At 43.6% G+C, this 27,563-nt stretch overlaps 1 protein-coding gene across 1 annotated transcript in view; it reads left to right on the top strand.

The window, feature by feature from the left end:
• Nucleotides 1-27,563, top strand: part of tmc1 (transmembrane channel-like 1) — a 198,277-nt gene that overhangs the window by 158,181 nt on the left and 12,533 nt on the right. Inside the window, exons 11-17 of the mRNA XM_085964613.1 lie at nucleotides 8,117-8,311; nucleotides 14,146-14,325; nucleotides 14,426-14,581; nucleotides 21,464-21,592; nucleotides 21,737-21,804; nucleotides 23,360-23,599; nucleotides 24,145-24,270. Coding sequence (XP_085820739.1) covers nucleotides 8,117-8,311; nucleotides 14,146-14,325; nucleotides 14,426-14,581; nucleotides 21,464-21,592; nucleotides 21,737-21,804; nucleotides 23,360-23,599; nucleotides 24,145-24,270 — 1,094 coding nt within the window. The remainder of the gene's footprint in view (nucleotides 1-8,116; nucleotides 8,312-14,145; nucleotides 14,326-14,425; nucleotides 14,582-21,463; nucleotides 21,593-21,736; nucleotides 21,805-23,359; nucleotides 23,600-24,144; nucleotides 24,271-27,563) is intronic.

Here is a 27,563-nt window from a genome sequence, read left to right as displayed (position 1 = left end):
ACATGCAGATGAGCCGAGCTGGCAGAGTCCTGCGCCCTTCCACAAGCACTCTCAACTGCTGTCCCTTTCTCCACCATCTGCTGATGCTCACTTGTGAGCTGTGATACACCAGGTGGCAACACTACTCTATCTCGCGAAGGTCCCACCGAGGTGTGAGTGTCTGCGCTGGTGCCGGGTGCGCTGAATTCTGCTGACACTGCACCCTCAGAGGTTGCCGCTTCCTCTGAGGAGTCTTGAGGCTCAGTCTGTTCCTCCTGGACAGTGGGGACGGGGGCTGTTGATGGTCCTGTGGGGGAGTAAAGGAAAGAGTTAGAGATGCGAGGTCAAGGTTTCATGCACATTGAATAGTGCAGATGATCATAAGTCAATCTGTTAGAGCATCAGAATCATTATCAGTGACTCATGCTTTGTCAATGAGAGCAATGCCAAACTATTCTGTCACTAGCTTGCTGTGATGCGCCCGTCTGCCCGTCCCCCACTTTCGAATCCTCCTCGATCCCGGCAATTTCCAGGGCCGCCTCCTCCGAGGTAGTGAGCTGGCCTACTGAGGTTGGCCCTCCTCCTGTCCTCGTTCTTTCCCTCTTATTGTGGGCTCTCTTTTCCTACAATGAGGGACACAAGTGGAGTTTGAGTGAGAATGAAGGAATGAGTGTAGAGAATCCATAGCTTAGATGCTTAGAAGGAGAAAAGGGGCCCTTCCTGTGTGTTGTAAATTGTTGTCATTGCATCACAGTGATAGGGAGTGTGAGGGCTGCATGTTTGAATAGTTAAGTGAATGTGACCATAGAGAGAGAGCGAATGGATAAGGGTGCAGGAATGTAAGTGTCAAGTGGGATATGGAGGAAGAGGTTGGCAAAGCAGAGTGCTGGTGAGGAGAGGCTATGGGAATCAGATTGAGGGTGATGGGAAAGTCATACTCACTTTTCCTGTGCAGAATAGGTCATGAAACCTCTTCCTGCACTGCAGCCAGGTTCTGCAGCACATAGAGAGTGAGTTGACCTCCTGGGCCACTTGCATCCACACAGCTTTAGTCTGCTGCGGAGGCTTTTTCCTCCCTGAGGAAGGGAAGACCACCTCCTTAGTTGATCTTGCTCCCTCCACCAGAGCTTGCAGGGGGGCCTCATCGAACCTTGGAGCATACTTTGGCCGACTGCTGGACATAGTTGCTGAATGAAGCGATCACAACAATGGGCATAAAGTTTAAAGTCTCCAGAAGAAGCAAGGCCGCTTGCAGGTCTTAAATCCAGCAGCATTGATAACATCATTGGAGGCGACTTTCTGTATGAAAAGACTCATTGGGCCAGGGATTTCCACACGCTGGAAGTCAAGTGCCCAATTAGGGCAAAATCGCACTTTTTTCCCACTTCACATCGGAGTCGGGGTCCTGACACGAAAACCACCTGACATGCCCCAGCCCACCCACAATGGCAAAACCGAGCCCATGGGCTCGATTTTAATAGCCCTGAGAAGGCGGGCTTGGAAGCGGGTCTGTTGGGAAAATCGGAAAAAAAGGCTTCAGACACCCAACCCGCCTCTATCCTGCCCCCACCTGATTTTCGTGAGTGTCTGTTTAGTCGCTCCCAAACTGACCCGCCTGGAACCGGTGGGACCGATAGTTAAGGCAGTTAGCAGCCTTTTAACTGCCTTGCTAATCCTATTTTCATAGTGGTTTCCCATTTTCATGCTTCTGGCTCCTGTTTCCCGACTTGTCAGAAACAGGCCAGGTTCAAGGAGATGAGTTGCTGGAGTACATGATTTGTATGCATTGGTGGAGCACTTTAAAAGCGCCCCTGAAACATGGCTGAAATTCATATGCAACAACTTTGCTGTTGTAGGTATTGGAAAACATTTTGCATGTCTACTGACCTTCTGACTGTTCAAGCTGACACCCATCTGCAGTGTGGCATAAATGGAATAATTTCAGGCCACTTCGACTGTGTGTTTGCAAGATTGTTGCCTCAAATGAAATCTATAGCAAGGGGATGGCAAATATTTATGCTCTCTCATCCTGGTCCTCATAATCGGAGGAGTAGCAGCCGCGAGGCTCAGCACAGATCTTCCAGGGAAGAGGAGTAGGAGAAGGACGAGAGGCGCCTTGCATGCTCTGTTGTGACCAATGCAGCATCCCTCCAGTTCACTGCTGCCCGTCAACCAGGGTATGCACACTGCCATGCCACACTACCATAAGCTTACTCTTTGACCATAGGTGGCCATCATATGGCTCTGTAATTGCAGGTGACACTTGTCCAATGTCATACATCATCTCTGCTATACCCTGTTATTTCCTTTTACTTTTACCATCAGCATTACAAAAGCAAGTCGCCCTGAGCCCTTAATGTGTTTTTGCCATTTCCCATAACACATAGGCCACACAATCAACTGTTTGACATAATTTATCTTCAACACATGACAAAAGGATAATAAACCAGCAAGAGTCAGAAAAAAAAGAAACATCACCCAAGTGACTCCCCTTGTGACTATAGATGCTTAATCTTTCTCTTACGCGTGCTTCTACGTGGTGCTTCCCCTGTGGCTTCATCAGATGTAGAGGCATCTTGCTGACTAGGATGCTGCGCCTGCTTAGACGTCTCTGGGTTTAGGAGCCTGGGAGGGCTCTTCAACAGTCTGCTCTTCCTGCAGCTGTGCAGGGGCTGAAATGGCCATCTCAGTTGTCTCTGCAAGGTGGGTCTCTGACCGAGGGCTCCGCAGTGGCATGGTCGTGGGAGCGCTTTTAGAGGAGCCCACACTTCCTTCTGTCCTGCCAACAACACCCCTCTCATGGGTCAGATGCACCTCAGTGCTGGCAAGTGGCTGGAGAGCACCTTGCTGCACTTCAGGGGGCCCATGAGGACCTGTATCTGCACTGGCAGTCCTCCTCAAAAGGACGTCCATGCAGCTCTGGTCTCTCTGCTCAATAGCTGCCCATCGCTCCTCCAGAGATGACATTTTATTCTAAACAGTCACCATGTTTTCCTGATCTGGTGACTTATTTCCTCCATGGCCGTAGCCATCCTTTCTACTGAGGTAGCCAGCCTTTCCACGGAGGTTGCCATTCTATCCATGGTGGTGCGTTCATGTGCCATTGCCTCCACCACGGCAGTGCTGATGTTAGAGATGGACTCCTCCATTTTCTCCACACTCGCACTAACCCTGGAGGCAAACCCTTCCAGAGCCACCAGCACTTGTTCCTGTATTTCACAAACCGCTCTTTTTCTGGATGGCCCGAGAGGCACAGCATCTGCATGCAGCTCAGCAGAGCCAGGAGAGTCCTGCGATCTCTGAGGAGGACTCTCCACTGCTGTCGCTGTCTCCACCATCTGCTGATTCTCACTTGTACGCTGTGATAGACCAGGTGGTAACACTACTCTAACTCACGAGGGCCCCACCGAAATGTGTGTTGCTGCGCTGGTGCTGGGTACGCTGAGTCCTGGTGACATGGGTCCCTCAGAGGCTGCAGGTTCTTCTGAGGAGACGTCTGGCTCTTCGTCCTGGGTCGTGGGGAGGGGGGCGCTCGATGGTCCTGTGGGAGAGTAAAGGCATGATTTAGACATCTGATGTTGATGTAGTGGACACATCCTTTTGAGCAGATGATACAATGTGATTCTCTATGAACATCATATGGCATTGCTTTCTGAGAGGGATGATACTCCAGTATGTCACCAGCTTCCGCTAGTGTGCCCGTCTCTCCATCGCCCACTTCCAGGTCCTCGCCACCTCCAACAATCTTGGTAGTAGCCTCCTCAGCACTGGTCAATGTTGCATGGGAAGCTGTTCCTCCTCCAGTCATTGCTCTCTCCCTTATTGTGTGCTATCTTTTCCTGCAAGGAGGGACACAAGCAGTGTTTTAGCCGCAGTGATGGAGTGAGTGAGATTAATCCCTACCATAGAAGCTTTGAGGGAGACGAAGATGAGGTAAGGTGCCAAGATGAAGGTAGCTCCCTGTGCATTGTTAGTTGTTGTCACTGCATGACAGTGAGAGCGAGTCTAAGGGATGCATAGGCAGGATGCTGAAATGATTCAGTGCAGAGACAGAGATGGATAGGAAAGGGTGCAAGGGAAGTAAGAATAAGGTGGGATGTGAAGGAGGAGGCTTACAACGCAGAGTGCTGATGATTAGAAGAGAAGGGAAGCAGAGTGAAGGCAAGTGAGATGGGATACTCACTTTTGATGTTCGCACATGATCATTAAGCCTTTTTCGGCACTGGATCCATGAGCGTGCATAAATGGACCTTGCGCTCACCTCCTGAGCAATGCGCAGCCAGGCTGCCTTGGTTTGCTGAGGAGGCTTCCTCCGGCCATCAGGAGGGAAGAGAATCTCTCTGCGCCCTCTGAAAGCATCTACAAGAACTTGGAGGGACTCATCATTAAAACGAGGAGCTTCCTTGCCTCTGGAAGAAGTCATAGCATTGAAATTAAGTCCAGGAAACCGCTTAGGCTGGATGGCAGCTTTACAAGCAGCTGCTATTATGATGTCGTCAGAGGCGGCCAGCTGACCTGATCCCACTCCTTGGACCGGCCAGCGTGCCTCCATGAAATTAATAAGCTCGTTGAATAAAAATCAGACATCTGCAGCCGATCCCGGCGGAAGCAACTCCCGAACCCGCCCACCACACAACCCGACTCCAACCCGCCTCAGGAAATAAAATCGAGCCCCATGTCTCAGTAATGACTACAATGTCATACCCTCCAGTTTGAATTCGCACCTGCAGTTTATTCAATTTATTCCTTATACTCCGTGCATTTGTATAAAGAACGCTTATTTGGGCCACACGCCCTAGCCTGTCCTTCAGCTCTAATGTTTTACTCACATGTTTCTTATTTCTCTCTCCTGGTTTAATCACTTTACATCTTTTAGTTTTCCCTTTACCAATAGTGCCAAAAGCAGAATTTCTGACTTTTTAAATTATTCGTTCATGGGATGTGGGCGTCGCTGGCAAGGCCAGCATTTATTGCCCATCCCTAGCTGCCCTTGAGCAGGTATAACCTCCAATAAGGTTTTGTAGCTCTGTGAAATTGCTTCCCACCATCAAAGGTAAATGATTAAAATTCCAATATATAACCTAAGCCCACATAATTCAGCTCTAACCAGTTGCATTCTACTAATGATTCATTTATAATCCCAGAAGCTCTATATTCTCCAAACCTCACCTCATTTTAAAGATTGTATCATGTCCCCTTTCACTTTGCTTTCTTTCAGTCACAGCAAACTCAGCTCTGCACAACTTAACAACTCGACTACTTAAAAGTTCAAAATCATGCAATTATCATTGTCATTCTTCTCTGAATGCTGTTCAATGCATCAATGTCCTTTTGCTGCATACATATTACATATAATGTTGTAAATGTCACCGTAACAAGTTATATGGGTTTAAAATGAACATAATCAAAACTCCTTAAGATGCATCCTGGTTATTAATTAATATTGTTGATGACTGGTCTCAGATTGATTGAATACTTTCAGAAAATTCTTACAGAGCACTACTACATCCTTTTCTTTTTCCTCTTTCGCTAATTAATACCCATTCATTGCTGTTTTCATGCTTCCTGCTGTAATTTGTGTTATTGTAAACTTATTTACATTAAAAGCTATCTGATATTCCATAGTTTGGACACTTAATTCACCCAGATGTCTTTGAATGTTATCAATCTTACAAAACTTTATGGGATGGAAATTTTTCTAGGCTTGCATGCAGCACGCATCAGAGCTGGATGGCCCGAGGCCAGCCCAGAATTGGGCCTCGGGACTCATTTCAATAAATTACGGTCAGCAGCCTTCAGGTAAATAAGGTGGGGGGAGGACAGCAAGGGCTGGGCCAATTGAAGCCATCAGTGGCCATTAAGAGTGCTGTGGAATGGAATTATTTGAAATCACAAGCTTTCGGAGCGCTGCTCCTTCGTCAGGTAAAGTGAAGAGATGCATATAGGCACAGCATATATATGCTGTGCCTATATGCATCTCTTCACTTCACCTGGCGAAGGAGCAGCGCTCCGAAAGCTTGTGATTTCAAATAAAGCTGTTGGACTATAACCTGGTGTTGTGTGACTTCTCACATTTGTCCACCCCAGTCCAACACCGGCATCTCCACATCGTGGAATGGGAGGAGCAGTCTTGTTCCTCCTGGCTTCACATGGATTTAAAAAATGTAAACTTATCTTTTGAGTGGCAACCAGATAAACCTGAGTAGAGCAGTACTTATGCCTGCTCCATTCAGGGCAGCCTACTTTCCCTGAGGGGTCCCAAAACAGGGGCTAGGCCCCTAATTAGTATATGCAAGGAGCCTAATGCTGCTTTATGTGGCCATCTTGGATGCCCAAAAATCATCCAAGGCCAATATGGTGTTGGATGTTTTTAAAGCATCATTTGGGCGCAGGCCATAGCCCAACAAAATTGGTCATTTTTGCCCCCAATTTTCATCTGGAAAACGGGTGCAATGATGACCGATTTCTCCCCCAATGCTTCTAAAAGTGCCTTCCTCCATATCATTTATAAATAGTAGAGACAAAAAGAAACCCTGGACAGACCTTGTTGAACTTCTGTTCCCAGCATGTTCCACTTATCATTACTCTCTACCTATTGACCAGAACTATTTCTAATTGTATTTTCATATTACGATCCCATAGGATGTAGCTAGAGTAAGTAACTAATGATTTTCATGTTATACTATCCACAGCAAAATTATCAAATTTCAGTTTGTGTATGACATCTTTTTCAATGCTAGTATGATACCAGGGCTAAAAGGGTTAAATTAGGCCTGTATTCACTGGAGTTTAGAAGAATGAGAGGGGATCTCATTGAAACGTATAAAATTCTGCCAAGGCTAGACAGACTGGATGCAGGGAAGATGTTTCTCCTGGCTGGGGGGCCTAGAACAAGGGGTCACAGTCTTAGGATACGGGGTAGGACATTTAGGACTGAGATGAGGAGAAATGTCTTCACTCAGAGGGTGGTGAATCTGTGGAATTCTCTACCACAGAAGGCTGTGGAGGCCAAGTCATTGAATATATTTAAGAAGGAGATAGATAGATTTCTAGACACAAAAGGCATCAAGGGGTATGGGGAGAGAGCAGGAATATGGTATTGAAATAAAGAATCAGCCATGATCATATTGAATGGCGGAACAGACTCGAAGGGCCGAATGACCTGCTCCTGCTCCTATTTTTCTATGTTTCTATGAGAACAGGTTACATAGACTAGGCTTGTATTCACATGAGTATAGAAGATTATGGTTTGATTAACGGATTTGATAGGGTAGATAGAGAAAAACTATTTCCTCTGGTGGGGGGAGTCCAGAACAAGTTTGCATAACCATAAAATTAAAGATAGGCAGTTCAAGGGTGACATCAGGAGGCACTTCTTCACACAAATGATACTGAAAATCTGGAACTCTCTCCCCCTGGAAGCTGTTGAGGTTAGGGCAATTGAAAATTTCAAAACTGAGATTGGTAGGTTTTCTTTAGACAAGAGTATTAAGGGTTACGGAAACAAAGTGGGTAGATAGAGTTAAGATACAGATCAGCGATGATTGAACTGAATGGTGGATCAGGCTCAAGGGGCTGAATGGCCTACTCCTGTTCGTATATTCCTATCATATTTTCCACATTTGTTTTTAAGATCAGTATCTATCACATACTGCTAATAGTATTCAGTACAGATATTGGTTTGAGTTTAACTAACAGCAAGAACAACCTCAGGTTGATTATTCGTTTATTCATCCACTTTTTCATAAATAATAAACAAAGCTTTTTCTTGTATGATTTGTTCATTATTATTACTAATACAAAATGCAATAACAAAAAATCCCCACCAGATAATCTGCAGACCTAACATGTCGCAAAGTAATTTATTATGCTTTATGTGATGCTTGGCCCATGCAGGATACCAGGCTGGCTCCACAGACTGAGTTATCTATTGATAAGGCACAGATCTTTTTCAAAATTATGGAAAAATGCCTGGAATGTTCACATTCTGTGTCACTCTGATGGATCATTGAACCTAAATATGTAGCTAAAGCAACATATTCATCCAAGATTTGCATGACATAAATTGTTTGCCTTGTAGATGGATATTTTATTAGACATTCACATGTGACTTTAAAACAAATTAATTTGAATACAGGAATCCATTCTTGAAGAACAAGAGAATCGTAAAGAAGGAAATATCCATTTAACCAGATTCTTACGGGTTCTTGCCAACTTCTTGGTGCTCCTCACTCTGGCTGGAAGTGGCTACCTGATATTCTTTGTCGTTAGAAGGTCCCAGAAGTTTGCACAGCAAGGACTGGATGACTATGGATGGTGGGAAAGAAATGAAGTTAGTGCACGGAGTAGTTTCCACAACTGTGGGAACAGATTGGCATATTGAATCAGTAACATAAATTTAACTGTAGTTTGAAACATGCATTTTCATTATTTTAACTGGGACAATTTGTCACTCATGAACTCTGAATTAAATTGAACCATTTGATTTGCAAAAACCTAGATTTTGCCCAATTCTAATTTAGATGCATGACTCCCATTTTTGTTTCCAGGATGCCTGTCACCTGTTTGAATTTATAAATAAATAACTAAACAAAAATATAATAAATACTTATTTTGACAAATTACAGAAGACAAAGTTTTCTGAAGGGGAAGTCATGTTTGACAAATTTGCTGGAGTTCTTTGAGGAAGTAACATATAGGGTGGATAAAGGGGAACCAGTGGACGTAGTGTATTTAGACTTCCAAAAGGCATTTGACAAGGTGCCACACAAAAGATTATTGGTTAAGATAAAAAATCACGGGATTGGGGGTAATATTCTGGCATGGATAGAGGATTGGCTATCTAACAGAAGGCAGAGACTTGGGATAGATGGTTCATTCTCAGACTGGCAATCAGTAACTAGTGGTGTTCCGCAGGGGTCAGTGCTGGGTCCCCAACTCTTTACAATCTATATTAACAATTTGGAGGAGGGGACCGAGTGTAACATATCAAAGTTTGCAGATGATACTAAGATGGGAGGGAAAGTAGTGAGTGAGGAGGACATAAAAAACCTGCAAGGGGACATAGACAGGCTAAGTAAGTGGGCAGAGATTTGGCAGATGGAATACAATACTGGAAAGTGTGAGGTTATGCACTTTGGCAGGAAAAATCGTAGAGTAAGTTATTATCTTAATGGCAAGAAACTGGAAAGTACTGAAGTACAAAGGGATCTGGGGGTCCTGGTGCACGAAACTCAAAAGGTTAGTATGCAGGTGCAGCAAGTGATTAAGAAGGCCAATGGAATGTTGGCTTTCATTGCTAGGGGGATAGAATATAAAAATAGGGAGGTATTGCTTCAGTTGTACAAGGTATTGGTGAGACCGCACCTGGAATACTGCGTACAGTTTTGGTGTCCATACTTAAGAAAGGACATACTTGCTCTCGAGTCAGTACAAAGAAGGTTCACTCGGTTAATCCCAGGGATGAGGGGATGGACATATGAGGAGAGGTTGAGTAGATTGGGACTCTACTCATTGGAGTTCAGAAGAATGAGAGGCGATCTTATTGAAACATATAAGATTGTGAAGGGGTTGGATCGGGTGGATGCGGGGAAGATGTTCCTGATGATGGGTGAAACTAGAACTAGGGAGCATAGTCTTAGAATAAGGGGCTGCTCTTTCAAAACTGAGATGAGGAGGAACTACTTCACTCAGAGGGTGGTAGGTCCATGGAATATGCTGCCCCAAAAAGCTGTAGAAGCTACATCATTACATAAATTTAAAACAGAAATAGACAGTTTCCTAGAAGTAAAGGGAATTAAGGGTTACGGGGAGCGGGCAGGAATTTGGACATGAGTCTAGGTTCGGATCGGTCATGGCCCTGTGGGTAGCGGAGCGGGCCCAGGGGCCGTGTAGCCTGATCCTGCTCCTATTTTGTGTGTCTAATTCTGTTAGATTCAGGAGATGGTTCTGTGATAGTGGATTGGCGGTTAGGATCAGATCAGCCATGATCTTATTGAATGGCGGAGCAGGCTCGAGGGGCCGATTGGCCTACTCCTGCTCCTATTTCTTATGTTCTTATGTTCTTATAAAGCCAGAGGATTTCCCCCCTATTTAAATGACAAAGCCAAATGTTGACATTTGTTAACACATTTTCTGAAATACTAGATTAAGAGATTATTAGCAAAAATGAAAGTGCACTGAATTGGTGATAACCTTGTGACATGGGTTGATAATTTATTGGGAGGTAGGAGACCGAGAGCAAGAATAAAAGTTATCTGATTGGTGGATGTGACAAATGGTGTTCCCCATGGATCTGTACTGGGCCTCAGCTTTTCGCCATGTATATTAAGCATATAGATGAAGGAATAGAGAGTTGTACAGTATATATAAATTAGCAGATTACACTAAGTTAGAATGTGCAGTAAATTGTGTAGATTGGAGCAGGAAGCTAGAAAAGGACATAGACAGTCTAAGTGAGTGGGCAAAACTATGGCAGATGCAGTTCAATATGAGGAAGTGTAAGGTCATCCACTTTGGATCCAAGAAAGACGAATCAGAATATTTTCTTAGTGGTGAAAGTGTATGAGCTGTGGAGGAACAAAGGGATTTAGGAGTCCATGCACACTAATCACTAAAAGCTCGTGCACAGGTGCAAAAAGTAATCAAAAAGGTTTATAGCCATGAAAGGACAAATAGATGCAGAGCATCTGAACCATAATACTTTGCAAAAACTCTCCGATGGCATGGATGGTGGTAAGGTCCAATGCTATCACTTGTGACACTTTCAAAGAGGGCTTCTCTACAATGCAGATAATCCTGGAGCAGGTGACAGCTCCAAGAACCTCTGCACACATCCCATAGAATATATAAGCCTTCTGACATACAACTGCATGGATATATGGAGCAATAATCTTCTGGGGCAATGCACCCTGGTGGATGGGTATCTGTAAAAGGTAATAGATCTCCTGCAATGCTGCCTTATGAGCCTGGCTTCCCAGGGTGCCTGCTGCTCATGCTCCTGTTCCTGCTCTGCCAGGAGGGAGCCCACCAGGGTGAAGAGGGAAATATCAACAGTATTGTACCAACATTAGAAGAGCTGACGACAGGGGCAGAAGCACCCTGAAGATCAGATCAGCTGAACCTTATGTCTAGGCCAAGATACATATTGGGGGCCTGCCTGAGGGGAGGGTAGGCCACTTCAAGGCCCTCCAGGAAGAAACCTCAGGGCCATTACTGATGCTTCTTTGGGTCGACAGCCACCTTCCTTATGATGGCCCTGGGAAGCAGCAGTAAGCGGTGGACGGAACGGAGATGCTCTGGGTATCTGTGTCTTACTCCCCGCCCTCCCACCTACACCATAAGGGATGGGGAGGCCATCAGTGTTCCCAGCAGGGCCAGGCAATGGGAAATACAGGTTGGGTGGTGGGTCAGCAGTAAACTTCACCGCTTGCATTTTCCGTCATTTTCTTCCACAATTCCACCCTATTTTGCATGGGATTGTGTAGGAGAATCCTGGCCATGATGTCATCCTGGCCTAAACCCATCATTTGCATAACTGCACCTTAGCTAGGGTAGAAGCATTGGTTGGTGCGTTTCCTACATTACAACAGTGACTACACTTCAAAAGTACTTAATTGGCTGTAAGGCACATTGGGACATCCTTATGTCATGAAAGGCACTATATAAATTCAAGTCTTTCTTACATAACTTGAGATTGTGTGACATACAGGGATATAAACTCAGGATCATTTCAAAGAATGAAAGTACACCTTCCCTCACTTCCAGTGGAATTTAGGGTAAAATCGGCAGTTCCAGGCTAAGTCCCAAATTCAGACACCCACAGATAGATCTGCCAGGCTTACTCTTGATCAAAGCATCGAAATTTTGCCTTGGTCTTTTCTGGAGTGGAAAGAGCATATAAATGTTTTGCTGGAGGGGTAGATGTGAGGGAAAGAATTGGGTAAGATTTGCGAAATAAATTTACAAGGGAAATAGATAACATGGACAATTATAGCTCCTCTATAAGTGAGAAGATTGAATGAACAGATAGCTGTTGGATTGCTGCATAGACCATATACATACATAAATAACAGTAGAAAAAAGTTTTAAATGGTATTGTAGGGAACTTGGAACAAGATGTGGAAGCACATCATTGTGACAGTTGCCAATCTAGCATTGCACATATACAGAAGGATTGACAATGTGGCACATGAGCAAGTTAGACAAGTATCAGTATAATCATATGGAGCAGCATATTTTCTTTTAAAAAAAGGCCATCTGAAGCTGCATAATCTGAACTAAGTAAAAACTTAAATATTTTCTGTAAATATACTTGAATCAACCAGTTTCAGATTGATTCCTTTTTTATTATTTGGTTTGGAGCGCATTCCCATCATCTGCAGATACACGGAATAGATGCCAGAATTGTTCAGCATCAGAGACTGGAATTTCTAGCTCTGTATTCCCGAAGGTTGACTTTTGATGTGTATTATTCAAGCTCATTTAATATATGTGAAAATTAGGATACTATTGATAGATCATGTAGACAAGATCAAACACAATTGTAGGCTGGATATGGCCCAGAGAATTGATAGTGTGCATGTCTGTGCTAGGCTGACAAGAATGAATTATATTCAACAGAATAATCACCTTTTAAGGGCTCATTTGTTTTTGTTTAGATGTTACAAAACACAACTGATGTTTATTCTTTAAATCTGTTGAAATCGAGACTATCAATGTACAAAAGTTATTGGGGGTAATTTTGACTTTGTGCGACAGTCGGATCAGTCGCCCGTTATATACCTCTCCTGATTTTCATTTCCATTGAAAAACAATTTGGGAGAAATGCATAATGAGAGGTTGAGCATTCTGCACTATCGTCCAAGGTCAAAATGACCCCCATTGTGTGCAGATATTCTTTTCATGTTTAATTTTGTCTTTTTTGATGTAGATATGCCTTCAAGGAATCCATCAAGACAGAGATCGATAGATTTTTGGATATTAAGGGAATCAAGGGATATGGGGATAGTTCAGGAAAGTGGAGATGAGGTAGAAGATCAGCCATGATCTTATTGAATGGCGGAGCAGGCTCGAGGGGCCAAATGGCCAACTCCTGCTCCTATTTCTTATGTTCTTATGAATAGTCCATTGCTGCACTTTAAGCATGTCACTTATTTTTGTTAGGAAATAGTAGGGCAGATTTTCCTCTACCATTCTGTCTGATTTTGGGCTGATCTGGGGTAGGTGAGAAAGAAAAATCAGAGAAGGCGACATTCCATTGCTCTCCACTACATGGCACCACTTCTAGGATTTCCCAGCGAAGCTAACATCAGGGGTACAATATATCTGCCCAAATATGGGTAAGAGTGTTAAAATGGGAATCAAATGATGTAATATATCATACAATGTATTTCCCATCATTTATGCCATAGTAACGCTGTGCTTGAGTAAGGACATGCCTTCCTCCAACCTACGGTTGTTATGGGGCCGTAGAGGGATTTAAATTTTAAAGGGTTAACTTGCTGAGTGCAATCAATTGCATTAGGCAAGGCAAGAGATTCAAAAATAGTTTTATTTCCCATTTCAAACATTTGGCCCTTTTGCCAGGTCTTGCAGCCATGCGACACCACAATTCCCTCTGCCCATCTAAGGTGGGCAACCCTGCAGCAGCACAAGGAGCCTGCTGAAATTATTATAACAACCGTGACTGCAGGAAATCGACCAGGTATGTGGCGGGTGGACGTCCAGCCCCAGCAAAGTTACTCTGACACTGTGGCTAACAGGAAAATCTGCTCCCTAATGCCTTTATCATTAATAGAAGGCCTGTATGCTTTTTGGGGATTTTCACACCACTCTGGGGGAAGAATCACTCTGGTTGCTATGTGTAGTGACTTCATAAATGCATTAAAAATAATGTATTCAGATTTCTCTGCACATAATCTAAGTTTTCAGATGATGAAATGGTTCACAAATAATTGTTCCTGGAGTCAGTGCCCCTTTAAATTTAGCTAAACTTACAAAGATCTAATTAAACAAGATCTTTTTTGAGCATCTTGATAGTTGTGGCCTCTTATGCTTCACTTCAAAGAGATTGAAATGTCACATTGTTGCTTCTCTATAGTATTCATTTAATTAAACTTTGTGATGTTATTCAAATTCATGTTAATCTTATGTGGTTTTTATTAGGTAAATATGGTCATGTCGCTGCTGGGTATGTTTTGTCCAATGTTATTTGACATCATCAGTCCTTTAGAGAACTACCACCCACGAATTGCACTCCAATGGCAACTGGGCCGCATTTTTGCTTTGTTTCTTGGTAACCTCTACACATTTATTATCGCTTTATTAGATGAAATTAATCTCAAGGCAAGAAAAGTGCAATAATTATTCATTACGTCTTCACATACAAAATAACATTTAAGGCTAAAGCAGTTTATATCTCTTCACATTGCTTCTTTGATTTCAGCTTGAAGAGGAAAAGATTATTAGATACAATATTACTATCTGGGAGAAGAATCTTTATAATGGAACCTGGTTGGAGAACTCAACTGCACGTCCTCCATTAGATGTAGATCCTGCAATTGTACCCAGAGGACCTTGCTGGGAGACCATGGTGGGGCAGGTATTTATTGTTAAAAAACATTATGAATTTCATTAATCATTACAACACCAAAGCCTCTGTAATTTGAACCCAAATTCTCAAAATCTCCAGCACGAAGTTAATTCATTGGGTTAGGTTTAAATTTTCAGGTGGCTGACAGGCAGAGGGTGCCAACCATCCGCTCATGCTGGGAGCGAAGAGGAGAAAGCCGTTTTGAGACCTGGGCCTCATTTAAATAGAACCATGGAGCTGTCCATCCCAAACGGGTGTGCCAGGGCAGCTCGCTAGAATACGGTCTACAGAAGTTAAGTTTTGGGGCAGGGGGTTCACGATCACAGGGGGCAGGGTGGGGGGCTGGCAAAGATGAGGCCGCAGCAGCCCACATTATTTTAAACTTACCTTTTTCAGTCCTCACCGGCTGTACTGCCAGTAAAACTGGGCAAAGAGTGCACAGCGCACACTCTGCCCAGTTGTCCCCCAAAATGACAATTGGGCACTTATGTATGTCATAGGATCCTACTTTGCAGATTAAAAGGACCGCCTGCCTACAGTTGTAGACCCCTTAACATAGAAACATAGAAGATAGGAGCAGGAGTAGGCCATTCGGCCCTTCGAGCCTGCTCCGCCATTCAATGAGATCATGGCTGATCATCCAAATTCAGTACCCTGTCCCTGCCTTCTCCCCATATCCCTTGATCCCTTTAGCCTTAAGAAATATATCCAACTCCTTTTTGAATATATTTAATGAACTGGCCTCCACCGCCCTCTGTGGCAGAGAATTCCACAGGTTCACCACTTTCTGGGTGAAGAAATTCCTCCTCATTTCAGTCCTAAATGGCTTACCCCTTATCCTTAGACTATGACCCCTGGTTCTGGACTCCTCGGCCATCATAAACATCCTTCCTGCATCTAGTCTGTCCAGGCCTGACAGAATTTTATAGGTTTCGATGAGATCCCCTCTCAATCTTCTAAACTCCAGTGAGTATAAGCCCAATCGACACAATCTCTCCTCATACGTCATTCCTGCCATCCCAGGTATCAGCCTGGTGAATCTTCGCTGCACTCCTTCCAAGGCAAGAACATCCTTCCTCAGGTAAGGTGACCAAAACTGCACACAATACTCAAGGTGCGGTCTCACCAAGGCCCTGTACAACTGTAGCAAGACATCCTTGTTCCTGTACTCGAGCCCTCTTGCTACGAAGGCCAACACACCATTTGCCTTCTTAACCGCCTGCTGCACCTGCATGTTTACCTTCAGCGACTGGTGCACAAGAACACCCAGGTCTCTTTGCACGTCCCCTTCTCCCAATCTATTGCCATTCAAATAATAATCTGCCTTCCTGTTTTTGCCACCAAAGTGGATAACCTCACATTTATCCACATTATAGTGCATTTGCCATGTTTCTGCCCAATCACCCAATCTGTCCAAATCGTACTGGAGTTTCTCGACATCCTCCTCACAGCTTACCCTCCCACCCAGCTTTGTGTCATCTGCAAATTTGGAGATATTACATCCAATTCCCTCGTCCAGATCATTAATATATATTGTGAACAGCTGGGGTCCTAGGACCGATCCTTGCGGTACCCCACTAGCCACTGCCTGCCACTCGGAAAACGACCCGTTTATTCCAACTCTTTGCTTTCTGTCCACCAACCAGTTCTCTATCCAAGTCAATACCTTGCCCCCAATCCCATGTGCCTTAATTTTGCACGCTAATCTCTTATGTGGGACCTTATCGAAAGCCTTCTGAAAGTCTAAATACATCACATCCACTGGTTCTCCCTTATCTATTTTACCTGTTACATCCTCAAAAAATTCCAGTAGATTAGTCAAGCATGATTTACCTTTTGTAAATCCATGTTGACTTTGTCCGATCCTGTCACTGCTTACCAAGTGCTCTGCTATTACATCTTTTATAATAGAGTCTAGCATTTTCCCCACTACTGTTGTCAGGCTTACCGGTCTATAATTCCCCGCTTTTTCTCTACCACCTTTTTTGAATGGTGGGGTAACATTAGCTACCCTCCAATCCATGGGTACTGTTCCAGAGTCTATTTAGTTCTGGAAGATGATCAGCAATGCATCTACTATTTCTAGGGCCACTTTCTTAAGTACCCTGGGATGTAGATTATCAGGCCCTGGGGATTTATCGGCCTTCAGTCCCATCAATTTTCCTAACACCATTTCCCTACAAATACTGATTTCTTTCAGTTCCACCCTTTCATCAGGCCCTATGTTCCCTGGCATCTCTGGGAGGTTATTTGTGTCCTCCTTTGTGAAGACAGAACCAAAGTATGAATTTAGTTGGTCTGCCATTTCTTTGTTTCCCATTATAAATTCCCCTGATTCTGACTGCAAGGGACCTACGCTTGACTTCACCAATCTTTTTCTCTTCACATATCTATAAAAGCTTTTACAGTCAGTTTTTATGTTCCCTGCTAGCTTACTCTCATATTCTATTTTCCCTTTCTTAATTAATCCCTTTGTCCTCCTTTGTTGAATCCTAAACTGCTCCCAATCCTCAGGATTATTGCTTTTTCTGGCCAATTTATATGTCGTCTCCTTGGATCTTATGCTATCCCTAATTTCCCTTGTTAGCCATGGTTGAGTCACCTTTTTTGTTTTATTTTTATGTCAAACTGGGATGAACAAATTCTGTAGCTCATCCATTCGGTCTTTGAATGTTTGCCATTGCCTATCCACCGTCAACCCTTTGGGTGCCATTCCCCAATCAATCCTACCCAACTCGCTCCTCAGACCATTGTAGTTTCCTTTATTTAAATTGAGGACCCTAGTTTCTGAGTCAACTACTTCATTCTCCATCTTAATGAAGAATTCGATCATATTATGATTGCTCAGACCCAAGGGGCCTCATACAACAAGATTGCTAATTAATCCTTTCTCGTTACATAATACCCAGTCTAAGATGGCCTGATCTCTGGTTGGTTCCTCGACATATTCGTCCAGGAAACCATCCCGTAAACACTCCAGGAATTCCTCCTCCACAGTATTGTTACTAATTTGGTTAGCCCAATCCATATGTAGATTAAAGTCACCCATGATGACTGCTGTGCCCTTATTGCACGCTTCTTTAATTTCCCTTTTCATGCCATCCCCAACCTCTGCCTTACTGTTGGGAGGTCTATATACCACTCCCACTAATGTTTTTTTCCCCTTAGTATTTCTCAATTCTACCCATACAGATTCCACATCATCAGAGCTAATATCCTTCATTACAATTGTATTAATCCCTTCTTTAACCAGTAATGCTACCCCACCTACTTTTCCTTTTTGCCTATCTTTCCTGAATATCGAATACCCCTTGATGTTGAGTTCCCAGTCTTGGCCATCCTTGAGCCACGTTTCCGTAATCCCAACCAAATCATATTTGTTTACCTCTATTTGCGCAGCCAATTCGTCCACCTTATTACAAATGCTCTTCGCATTAAGACACAAAGCCTTCAGGCTTGTTTTTTTAACGCTCTTAGACCTATTAGAATTATTATTTACTGTGGCCACGTTTGATTTAAACCGTTGATTTATCTGACTGCCACTTTTGTTTTTCTCCTTCCTATCTTTTGCTTTTATCCCTGTTTCCCTTTCCTCTGTCTCCCTGCTCAGGTTCCCAACCCCCTGCCATTTTAGTTTAAACCCCCCCGAACAGTGCTAGCAAACCTCCCCGCAAGGATATTTGTCCCGCTCTGGTTCAGGTGCAACCCGTCTGACTTGTACAAGTCCCACCTTCCCCAGAAGCAGGCCCAGTGATCCAGGAAACTAAAGCCCTCCCTCCTGCACCAACTCTTTAGCCACGCATTCATCTGCTCTATCCTCCTATTCCTATACTCACTAGCACGTGGCACCGGGAGTAATCCAGAGATTACAACCTTTGAGGTCCTGCTCTTTAATCTGCTACCTAGCTCCCTAAATTCTTGCTGCAGGACCTCATCCCTCTTCCTACCCATGTCATTCAAAATTGGTGGTGGCAAGAACATGGTATTAACAGGTGGTAAGTCGTCCGACCCTATTTTGAGGCCATTAGTGCCTCGTTGATACTGATTTGTCCAAGTTTAATTGTCCCCATTAAGCTTAAAGAACAAGCATCACCTCAGTAAATATTAGAGAACCATACCGTGGAATTTGCTGTAGAGAAAGAAGGCATAGGCCCATTGTACCAGCTCTTTCCTGGAACAATTTTCTCATGTTAAAATTAGGGAGCAATTTTGCCAGCCCTGGGGAAGCGTGTATGGAGGCGGGACTGCCGGGAAAATGGTAGAAACTGGGAGCGGGTACAAACCCCGCTCCCAACCCGCCTCCGTGTCACCTTCCCAGGAGGCGGGTCCCCAACTCGCACAGGGACCCGTCTCCTCGAGGCGGGAAGGGGATTACAGCCAATTAACTGCCTGTTAACAGGTAGTTAACAGGCAGTTAAGAGGCTTATCCCCATTTTACCCCTGCAAGTGCGGGCTTCCTGACAGCTACGCACCTCACCAAGGTCAGCGAGACGAGCAGTGGGTCTGCGGGGGTGAGAGGGATCGAAAAGTCTGCTGTGGAGGTGAGTGATGGATGCAAGTGTGGAGAGGTAAGTATGAGAGGTGAGTGTAAAGTGTTAGAAAAAGTTTCCTTACCTTTTCTTCTTCCTGCAGGCTTCAACACTTGGGGATCCGAAGGTGCCTCATCTCAACGGCAGAGATGACAGAATGGCTGCTGCATTCTCAGATGCAGCAGTCATCTGATTTCTGCTGAGGAAAGAGGTTAGGTGAGCCTTCAGTACAAGGGCTCGCCTTAGAACAGAGATTGTCAATGTTTGACAGCTTCTCAAAGCTGTCAAACATTGACAATTCATCTGTCAAAAATTTTTGACAGCTGAAACGTCATACGTTGACGTCCTCTCTCACCGGCTTTCCCTTATTTGGCTGGCTAAGCCCGCAGGGCGGGCTTAACACGGTCAATCAAGGGAAAATAGCATGGGTTGGCCGGATGTCATTGGGGGCGGGACTGAAACCCAACAACCAGCAGTCCCACCCCCAATGCACCCCCATTGAGAAAATCCAGCCCTAAGTCCCTATACAAAAAGGAGCATCAAAAAAATTATGGGGGAAAATTCGGCTGGTTTGCGCCTCTCGTTAGCGCCTTAAGAGGGCGTTAATGGGGTGCAAAGCAACTAGCGCCCACGTGCAGTGATGTTTGTGCCACTCGCGAAATTTACTATTTTGCGGCAGCGCTAAACACTACCACCACGATCTCCTGTGCCCGCAGATCATGACGTCAATCGAGCGTGCAACGCCCCAGTATCGCTCCGGACCGGATATTGAGTGGCGCCCCCTGCCTTACCGCCTGCCGCTAGCAACGACAGGTTGAGGGGAGTGTTTTGCAGTCGGGAAGGGACTGGGGGAGTGCTATTTAAAGGCGACTGCTTCCTGCCTTTTGTTGTCGGCGATATTTTTGCACCACGCATTCTGAATGTGAGAGAGAGACTCTGGAGATATTCAACGCTGTGTTGAGGAGTTTTGGGTACTGAGCAGCACTTTGCAGGTTCATTTTGATTTGATCTTCCTTGCATCAATTTAGAAGAGACTATGGGGACTGCACTCTGAGCTCTTTCCCTGGGCCTTTCCATTGTTCTTTCCAGCAGATTTGATGTACAGGTCTATCCAGGCCAAGATTCAAGGCTGCAATGAGCAGGGTGTGGATGGAGAGCAAGATCGACCCTCCCCTTTAAGAACTGGCCGGCGTCAGTGTGTCTGTGTTCCATTGCTGACTGACATTACATGAGCTTCACCAGCGCTCTGAGGTAGTACCTCGCTCCTCGGCATTAATGCCTTAAGAGAGGTGTGTAGCACCTGATTTAGCGCTCCAATCACCTCCAGGTGCGATAGAAGCCAAGTTTGCAGTCGGAGGCGATAATTAGCGGCAGGCGCTCAACTTTGTGCCCGGACGATAATTGCGCCCCAAACGAGGGGATACTGAAGTTCTCCCCCTATATATTTTACAATAACGTGATTTGTCCCAAAAACCCACTGGCCACGATCCTAGATGTTACACTGGGATCACAGCTGCCAATGTGCTTTAGCTGGAGTTTACCGGGAAGCAGAAGGCGCCACATTTACATTGGTCCAGCAATCCAATCAACTGGAAAACCTGGCACCTGCCCGCCATTACAAAATACTTAAAGTTGTGATTTGTTTCAGCAAGTCATTTGGAAAGGATTTGGAGCAATGCATGTAGGACATTTCTTACAGAATAATTAAACCGTACCTTTAGGTAGGAGCTACCTGTGCTAACTTGCTAATGCTATCTGCTATGAATGTAACTGAGATCAGTCCTATTCCACTAATGCCTGGGTAGTACCCTGTCTGTGACTAACAGGAACCCAAAAGTGAAGTGCCATTGTTAATAATACGAATAGAAAAATTAATAGATGACATTATGAAGAACAATTTTGAATGAGTCAGATTATTTATCTTCTACTCATAGATCATAGAAATATTTTTGGCAAGTATGAACACTTTGTGAAGAATAAGTACAAGTAATTCCACAGTTCCAAATATTTCTCCGAATTGGCTTTATACTAGTTACCATTAGAAATTTCCCCTCCAAATTTTTTTAAATAAATTTTATACTGTAGAAAAGGTCCATGAATTTCATAAGCTCCTGAGGACATTCAAGGCTCAAAGGGTAATAGTGTAATTCCTGTTTTAAGTATTGTCTTCAATAAAAAATGCTAATTGTTACAAATAGAATTTTAAAATTTTCATTTTACTTAAATTATCAGCTCTGTTTGATCTTATTCAGAGAAAGGTATATTCTGAATTTATGAAGTAAGCAACTGTGATAACTGGCTGAAGTTTTATTGGAGTCTGAGAAATGTAACTGTATTAAAGTGAATTTCTACTTTCTCACAGGAGTTTGTACGGCTCACTATTTCAGATACATTGACTACAGTCATAACTATACTGGTTGGAGATTTTCTCCGTGCTGTTTTTGTCAGATTTGTTAACTACTGCTGGTGCTGGGACCTGGAGTATGGGTTTGTAAGTACTAACTAATTATATTTTTTATATATACACATACACACGCACATATCATTACTAGAGTAACAATGTAATATGAGCAACTGTAATTTGTAATAACTACTTGGGATAAATCATTGAACAAAAGCTATTATTTTTGTCTAGCCCTCCTATGGAGAATTTGATATCAGTGGGAACGTTCTGGGTCTGATCTTCAATCAAGGCATGATATGGTGGGTGGAGCACAAAGGCAACACTTACATTGCTTTCAGAGACATTCATGAGACTTTTGACCTTGTGCCTCACATGGTCCTCCTGAGGAAGCTGGAAGACATGGGAGTCCATGATCGAATTCTATGTACTCCAGCTCCAAGATCCATGAATGAAGAGAGATGGGAGATTCACTGAATTTATCTCTCTTAAAAGAGGAATGTGGGGAGGTAATCACCTGCCACTCCTCCTATTCGATATCTTCATCATTGATATATTGGATGACATCATAGAATCATAGAAATTTACGGCACAGAAGGAGGCCATTCTGCTCATCATGTCTGTGCCGGCTGAAAAAGAACTATCCAGCCTAATTCCACTTTCCAGCTCTTGGTCCATAGCCTTGTAGGCTATGACACTTCAAGTGCATATCCAAGTACTTTTTAAATGCAGTGAGGGTTTCTGTCTCTATCACCCTTTCAGGCAGTGAGTTCCAGACCCCCACCACCCTCTGGGTGAAAAATAATTCTCAACTCCCCTCTAATCCTTCTACCAATTACTTTAAATCTATGGCCCTGGTTATTGACCGCTCTGCTAAGAGAAATAGGTTCTTCCCACCCACTCTATCTAGACCCCTCATAATTGTATACACCTCCACTCAGCCTCCTCTGTTCCAAAGAAAACAACCCCAGCTTATCCAATCTTTCCTTGTAGCTAAAATTCTCCAGTCCTGGCAACATTCTCGTAAATCTCCTCTGTACCCTCTCTAGTGCAATCACATCCTTCCTGTAGCGTTGGTGACCAGAACTGCACGCAGTACTCTAGCTGTGGCCTAACTAGTGTTTTATACGGTTCTAGCATAACCTCCCTGCTCTTATATTCTATGCCTCAGCTAATAAAGGAAAGTATCCCGTATGTTAACCACCTTATCTACTTGTCCTGCTACCTTCAGGGATCTGTGGACAAGCACTCCCAGGTCCCTCTGTCCTTCTGCACTTCTCAGTATCCTATCATTTATTGTGTATTCCCTTGTATTTCCCAGTGGTAATAACTGAATTGGGATATAGTTAATGCTTGAATAACTGGTCAGCCATCACTAACTTTCAGTTATGGTCATTCGTTTCCACTGCAATGTGTCAGATAGGCTTAATGAACATATCAATCTTTAATTTTTCATTTAAATAGTGGCACCAAAGGGAAAATACTGAAATCAGAAGTTTCTCACCAGTAATGATAGGGAAATAAGAAAATATATCTTATAGTTATCTCATGGAAAACAAAAAAATACTTCAAAACAAATCAAAAAGAGCAGATTGTTCTTTAAAAAGCTTTGTTCTGATGCATTTTATTACTGCATTTTATTACTGGAATGATTTCTATTTGAAATACTACTTTGTTTAAATTTTCTTCTTGATTTGTTCTAATAAATTCATCCCCAACAGTATTAATGTAGCATTAATTAAGCAGTAGGAACTTCCTTGTTGGGTTTAATTTATAATTGTAGAAACATAACTTGTAAAATTTCTTATATTTGTAATACAGGAACATAAAGCAATAATTCCTATATTTTTTTCTTAGGATGGGCGCCTTTTATGCTCCGTGCCTTCCAGCTATCAATGTTCTACGTCTCCTGGCCTCTATGTATCTGCAGTGCTGGGCAGTCATGTGCACTAATGTGCCACATGAGCGTGTGTTCAAGGCTTCAAGATCCAATAACTTCTACATGGCCATGCTGCTGATCATCTTGTTCCTGTCAACATTGCCTGCAGTTTACACCATTGTCTCAATACCACCGTCCTTTGATTGTGGCCCATTTAGGTGAATGACGTTGCTTTGAATTTGACCAGCTATTTAACTGATAGTGTTCTCACTTGTCGTCCACACAGCTGCATTTTCCAGCAGGGGTCACTGGAGAACAACCAGAAGAAGGGCCCTGGACATTTTCCAGTCAGTATTCCTCAAGTTCTGAAGCTATTTGTAGCACCCTTACTATTGTAGTGGTTGAGATTGGCTAATTTATAATAGACTAGAATAAAACTTGGGACCTTCAGGTCTACATGGCTAAGCTACACAATCGCCTAGAATTTCTGCAGGGGTTTTCTGGTGGGAGATCGGCAGAATTCCCAGAGAAACTGTGTAAATGGTTAAAAACTGCCTTTTATACACCATTTCTCCAGCAGCTCTGTCGAGTTTCGGTAGAAGGTTAGGAGTACGCGGTGGAAATTCAGGTCGATAGTCTTTACTAAACAAGCCTTCAAGGGAACTTTTGACACTTTCAACTTTTAACTTTAAAATCACATCAAGCATCATGGCAAACCTAAATCAAATGTAATTACTAAATGTTATTAATTTCTATTTTACAGTGGGAAACATAGAATGTTTGATGTTATTCAAGAAACTCTGGACAATGACTTTCCAGCTTGGTTTGGGAAAGTTTTCAGTGCTGCAACCAATCCTGGTTTGATTCTGTCTTTCATTTTACTTATGGTGTAAGTATTTCAGTGGGAGGAACTTTCCGGGGGTCAGCGGGTGGGATTGGTGGTGGGTCGGGTGGGAAGGTGTTTTTTTTTTGACAGCTGGTCGGGACCCCGCTGTCAACACGCCGCCACGCGCCTTTCCCAATGTCGGGTCTGTCAGCGTTGAGTAGACCCAACAGGCAGTGGTGGGTGACCCAATTAAGCTCATTATTGCCTTGTTAACAGATCATTAACAGGCAATTTTAACTTACCTTTCCACTTTAACTTCATGGCCACGGGAACCACGCTGTTCGTGGACCACAGCTGTCAACCTGAGGCATGAGTTCAGTGGCCATTGCTCCAGCTGATTACTTGACAGCTTCAAATGTACAGTAAAAACTCCCACCTGATTGATATTCACTTTCCTCAGCCACAAGCTGTTTCTCAGTCCATTTCCAGCACAGATTCTGCAGGCTTTCCACTTTCCACTCTCCATCCAGCATCATCTCTTTGGAAGAACTCTCTCACCCTTGACAGAATGCTTCTGTCACCTGTACTTCACCTGCCATCTATTCCATCAACATGGCTGCCCTTTATACTGTCTCACCTTGGTCCTCAGAATCCGACCACGATCAACCACAACACCAGCAGTACCAGCAACACTACCAACAACACCAACCTTCTCCTCAGTCACCTGATGCTGCACAGGACACAGGGCATCAGCACCCGAGCACATTGTGAGTTTGAGGGATGGCTCGTGAGATGGGGATGTGATAATGTAGATAAAGAGAGGGATGGGTGGAGGTGCAAGGTAAGTTGGTGTGAGTAAGGATGTGCAGGAGTAGGGTAGGGAAGGCAGGGTGATGAGAGGCACAGCAGGATGAAGGTAAGTGTGGCTTTGTACTAACGTTATGTGATCTAATGAGGTAATTGAATGGTTTGTGCCACTGCACCCAGGTCCTCCTGATGGCATCCCTTCTTGAGCTCTCCTTAACAATGTGCAACCAGGCTGCTTTGGTCTCCTGGGGAGGTGTCTTCCTTCATGCGTGCTCTGACGCCCTCCATAAGCATATGGAGGAAGTCATCGGAGAGCCTGGGTGCAGCCCTGTGCCTCTGTGCAGTTATTGTCAGTGTTTGCAGCACCTCAATGCTGTAGAACACTGACAGCACAAATGTCAAAATAAATGTAGACATGGTACCTTTAAGGAAACCGGCTGATGATGCATCATTAAATGATGCAAACTTGGAGATATTACATCTAGTTCCCTCGTCTAGATCATTTATATATGTTGTGAATAGCTGGGATCCTAGTACCGATCCCTGTGGTGCCCCACTAGTCCCTGCCTGCCACTCGGAAAAAGACCCATTTATTCCAACTCTTTGCTTCCTGTCTGCCAACCAGTTCTCTCTCCAAGATAGTACCTTACCCCCAATCCCGTGTGCTTTAAATTTGCACGCTAATCTCTTATGCGGGACCTTATCGAAAGCCTTCTGAAAGTACAAATACACCACATCCACTGGTTCTCCCTTATCTATTCTACCAGTTACATCCTCAAAAAATCCCAGTAGGTTAGTCAAGCATGATTTACCTTTTGTAAATCCATGTTGACTTTGTCTGATCCGGTCACTGTTTTCCAAGTGCTCTGCTATTACATCTGTTATAATGGACTCTAGCATTTTCCCCACCACCAATATCAGGCTTACCGGTCTATAATTCCCCGTTTTCTCTCTACCACCTTTTCTGAATAGTGGGGTAACATTAGCTACCCTCCAATCCATGGGAACTGTTCCAGAATCTATAGAATTTTGGAAGATGACCAGCAATGCATCTACTATTTTTAGGGCCACTTCCTTAAGTACCCTAGGATGTAGATTATCAGGCCCTGGGGATTTATCGGCCTTCAATCCCATCAATTTCCCTAACACCATTTCCCTACAAATACTGATTTCATTCAATTCCTCCCTCTCATTAGATCCTATGGTCCCTGACATCTCTGGGAGGTTATTTGTGTCCTCCTTTGTGAAGACAAAACCAAAGTATGTATTTAATTGGTCAGCCATTTCTTTGTTCCCCATTATAAATTCCCCTGATTCTGACTTCAAGGGACCTACGCTTGACTTCACCAATCTTTTTCTCTTCACATAGCTATAGAAGCTTTAACAGTCAGTTTTTGTGTTCCTGCAAGCTTACTCTCATAATCAATTTTCCCCCTCTTAATTAATCCCTTTTTCCTCCTTTGCTAAATCCTAAACTGCTCCCAATCCTCAGGTTTGCTGTTTTTACTGGCCAAATTATATGTTCTCTCCTTGGATCTTATGCTGTCCCTAATTTCCCTTGTTAGCCATGGTTGAGTCACCTTTCTTGTTTTATTTTTATGCCAAACTGTGATGAACAAATTCTGTAGTTCATCCATGCGATGTTTAAATGTTTGCCATTGCCTATCCACTGTCAACCCTTGAAGTAACATTCCCCAATCCATCCTAGCCAACTCGTGCCTCATACCATCATAGTTTCCTTTATTTAAATTCAGGACCCTAGTCTCTGAGTCAACTACTTCACTCTCCATTTTAATGAAGAATTCTATCATATTATGATCGCTCCTCCCCAAGGGGCCTCACACAACAAGATTGCTAATTAATCCTTTCTCACTACATAATACCCAGTCTAAAATGGCCTGATCTCTAATTGGTTCCTCAACATATTGGTCCAGGAAACCATTGCCGTATACACTCCAGGAATACCTCCTCCACAGTATTGTTACTAATTTGGTTAGCCCAATTTATATGTAGATTAAAGTCACCCATGATAACTGCTGTGTCCTTATTGCACGCATCTCTAATTTCCCATTTAATGACATCCCCAACCTCAGCATTACTGTTTGAGGGTCTGTATACAACTCCCACTAACATTTTCTGCCCCTTGGTATTGCTCAGCTCTGCGCATACAGATTCCACATCATCAGGGCTAATATCCTTTCTTACTATTGTGTTAATCTCCTCTTTAACCAGCAATGCTACCCCGCCTCCTTTTCCTTTTTGCTTGTCCTTCCTGAATATTGAATACCCCTGGATGTTGAGTTCTCAGACTTGGTCATCCTGGAGCCATGTCCCCATAATCCTAATTATATCATATCCATTTACATCTATTTGCACAGCTAATTCATTCACCTTGTTACGAATGCTCCTCGCATTAAGACACAAAGCCTTCAGGCTTATTTTTTTAAGACTTAGACCTTTTAGAATTATTATTTACTGTGGCCATGTTTGATTTACACCCTTGATTTCTCTGCCTTCCACTTCTGCTTTTCTCCTTCCTGTCTTTTGTT

This window comes from Somniosus microcephalus, chromosome 1 (assembly GCF_052327205.1).
Source record: "Somniosus microcephalus isolate GS21.2 chromosome 1, FLI_Smic_1.0, whole genome shotgun sequence".
NCBI lineage: Eukaryota > Metazoa > Chordata > Chondrichthyes > Squaliformes > Somniosidae > Somniosus > Somniosus microcephalus.
This window is presented reverse-complemented; position numbering and strand designations above follow the sequence as displayed.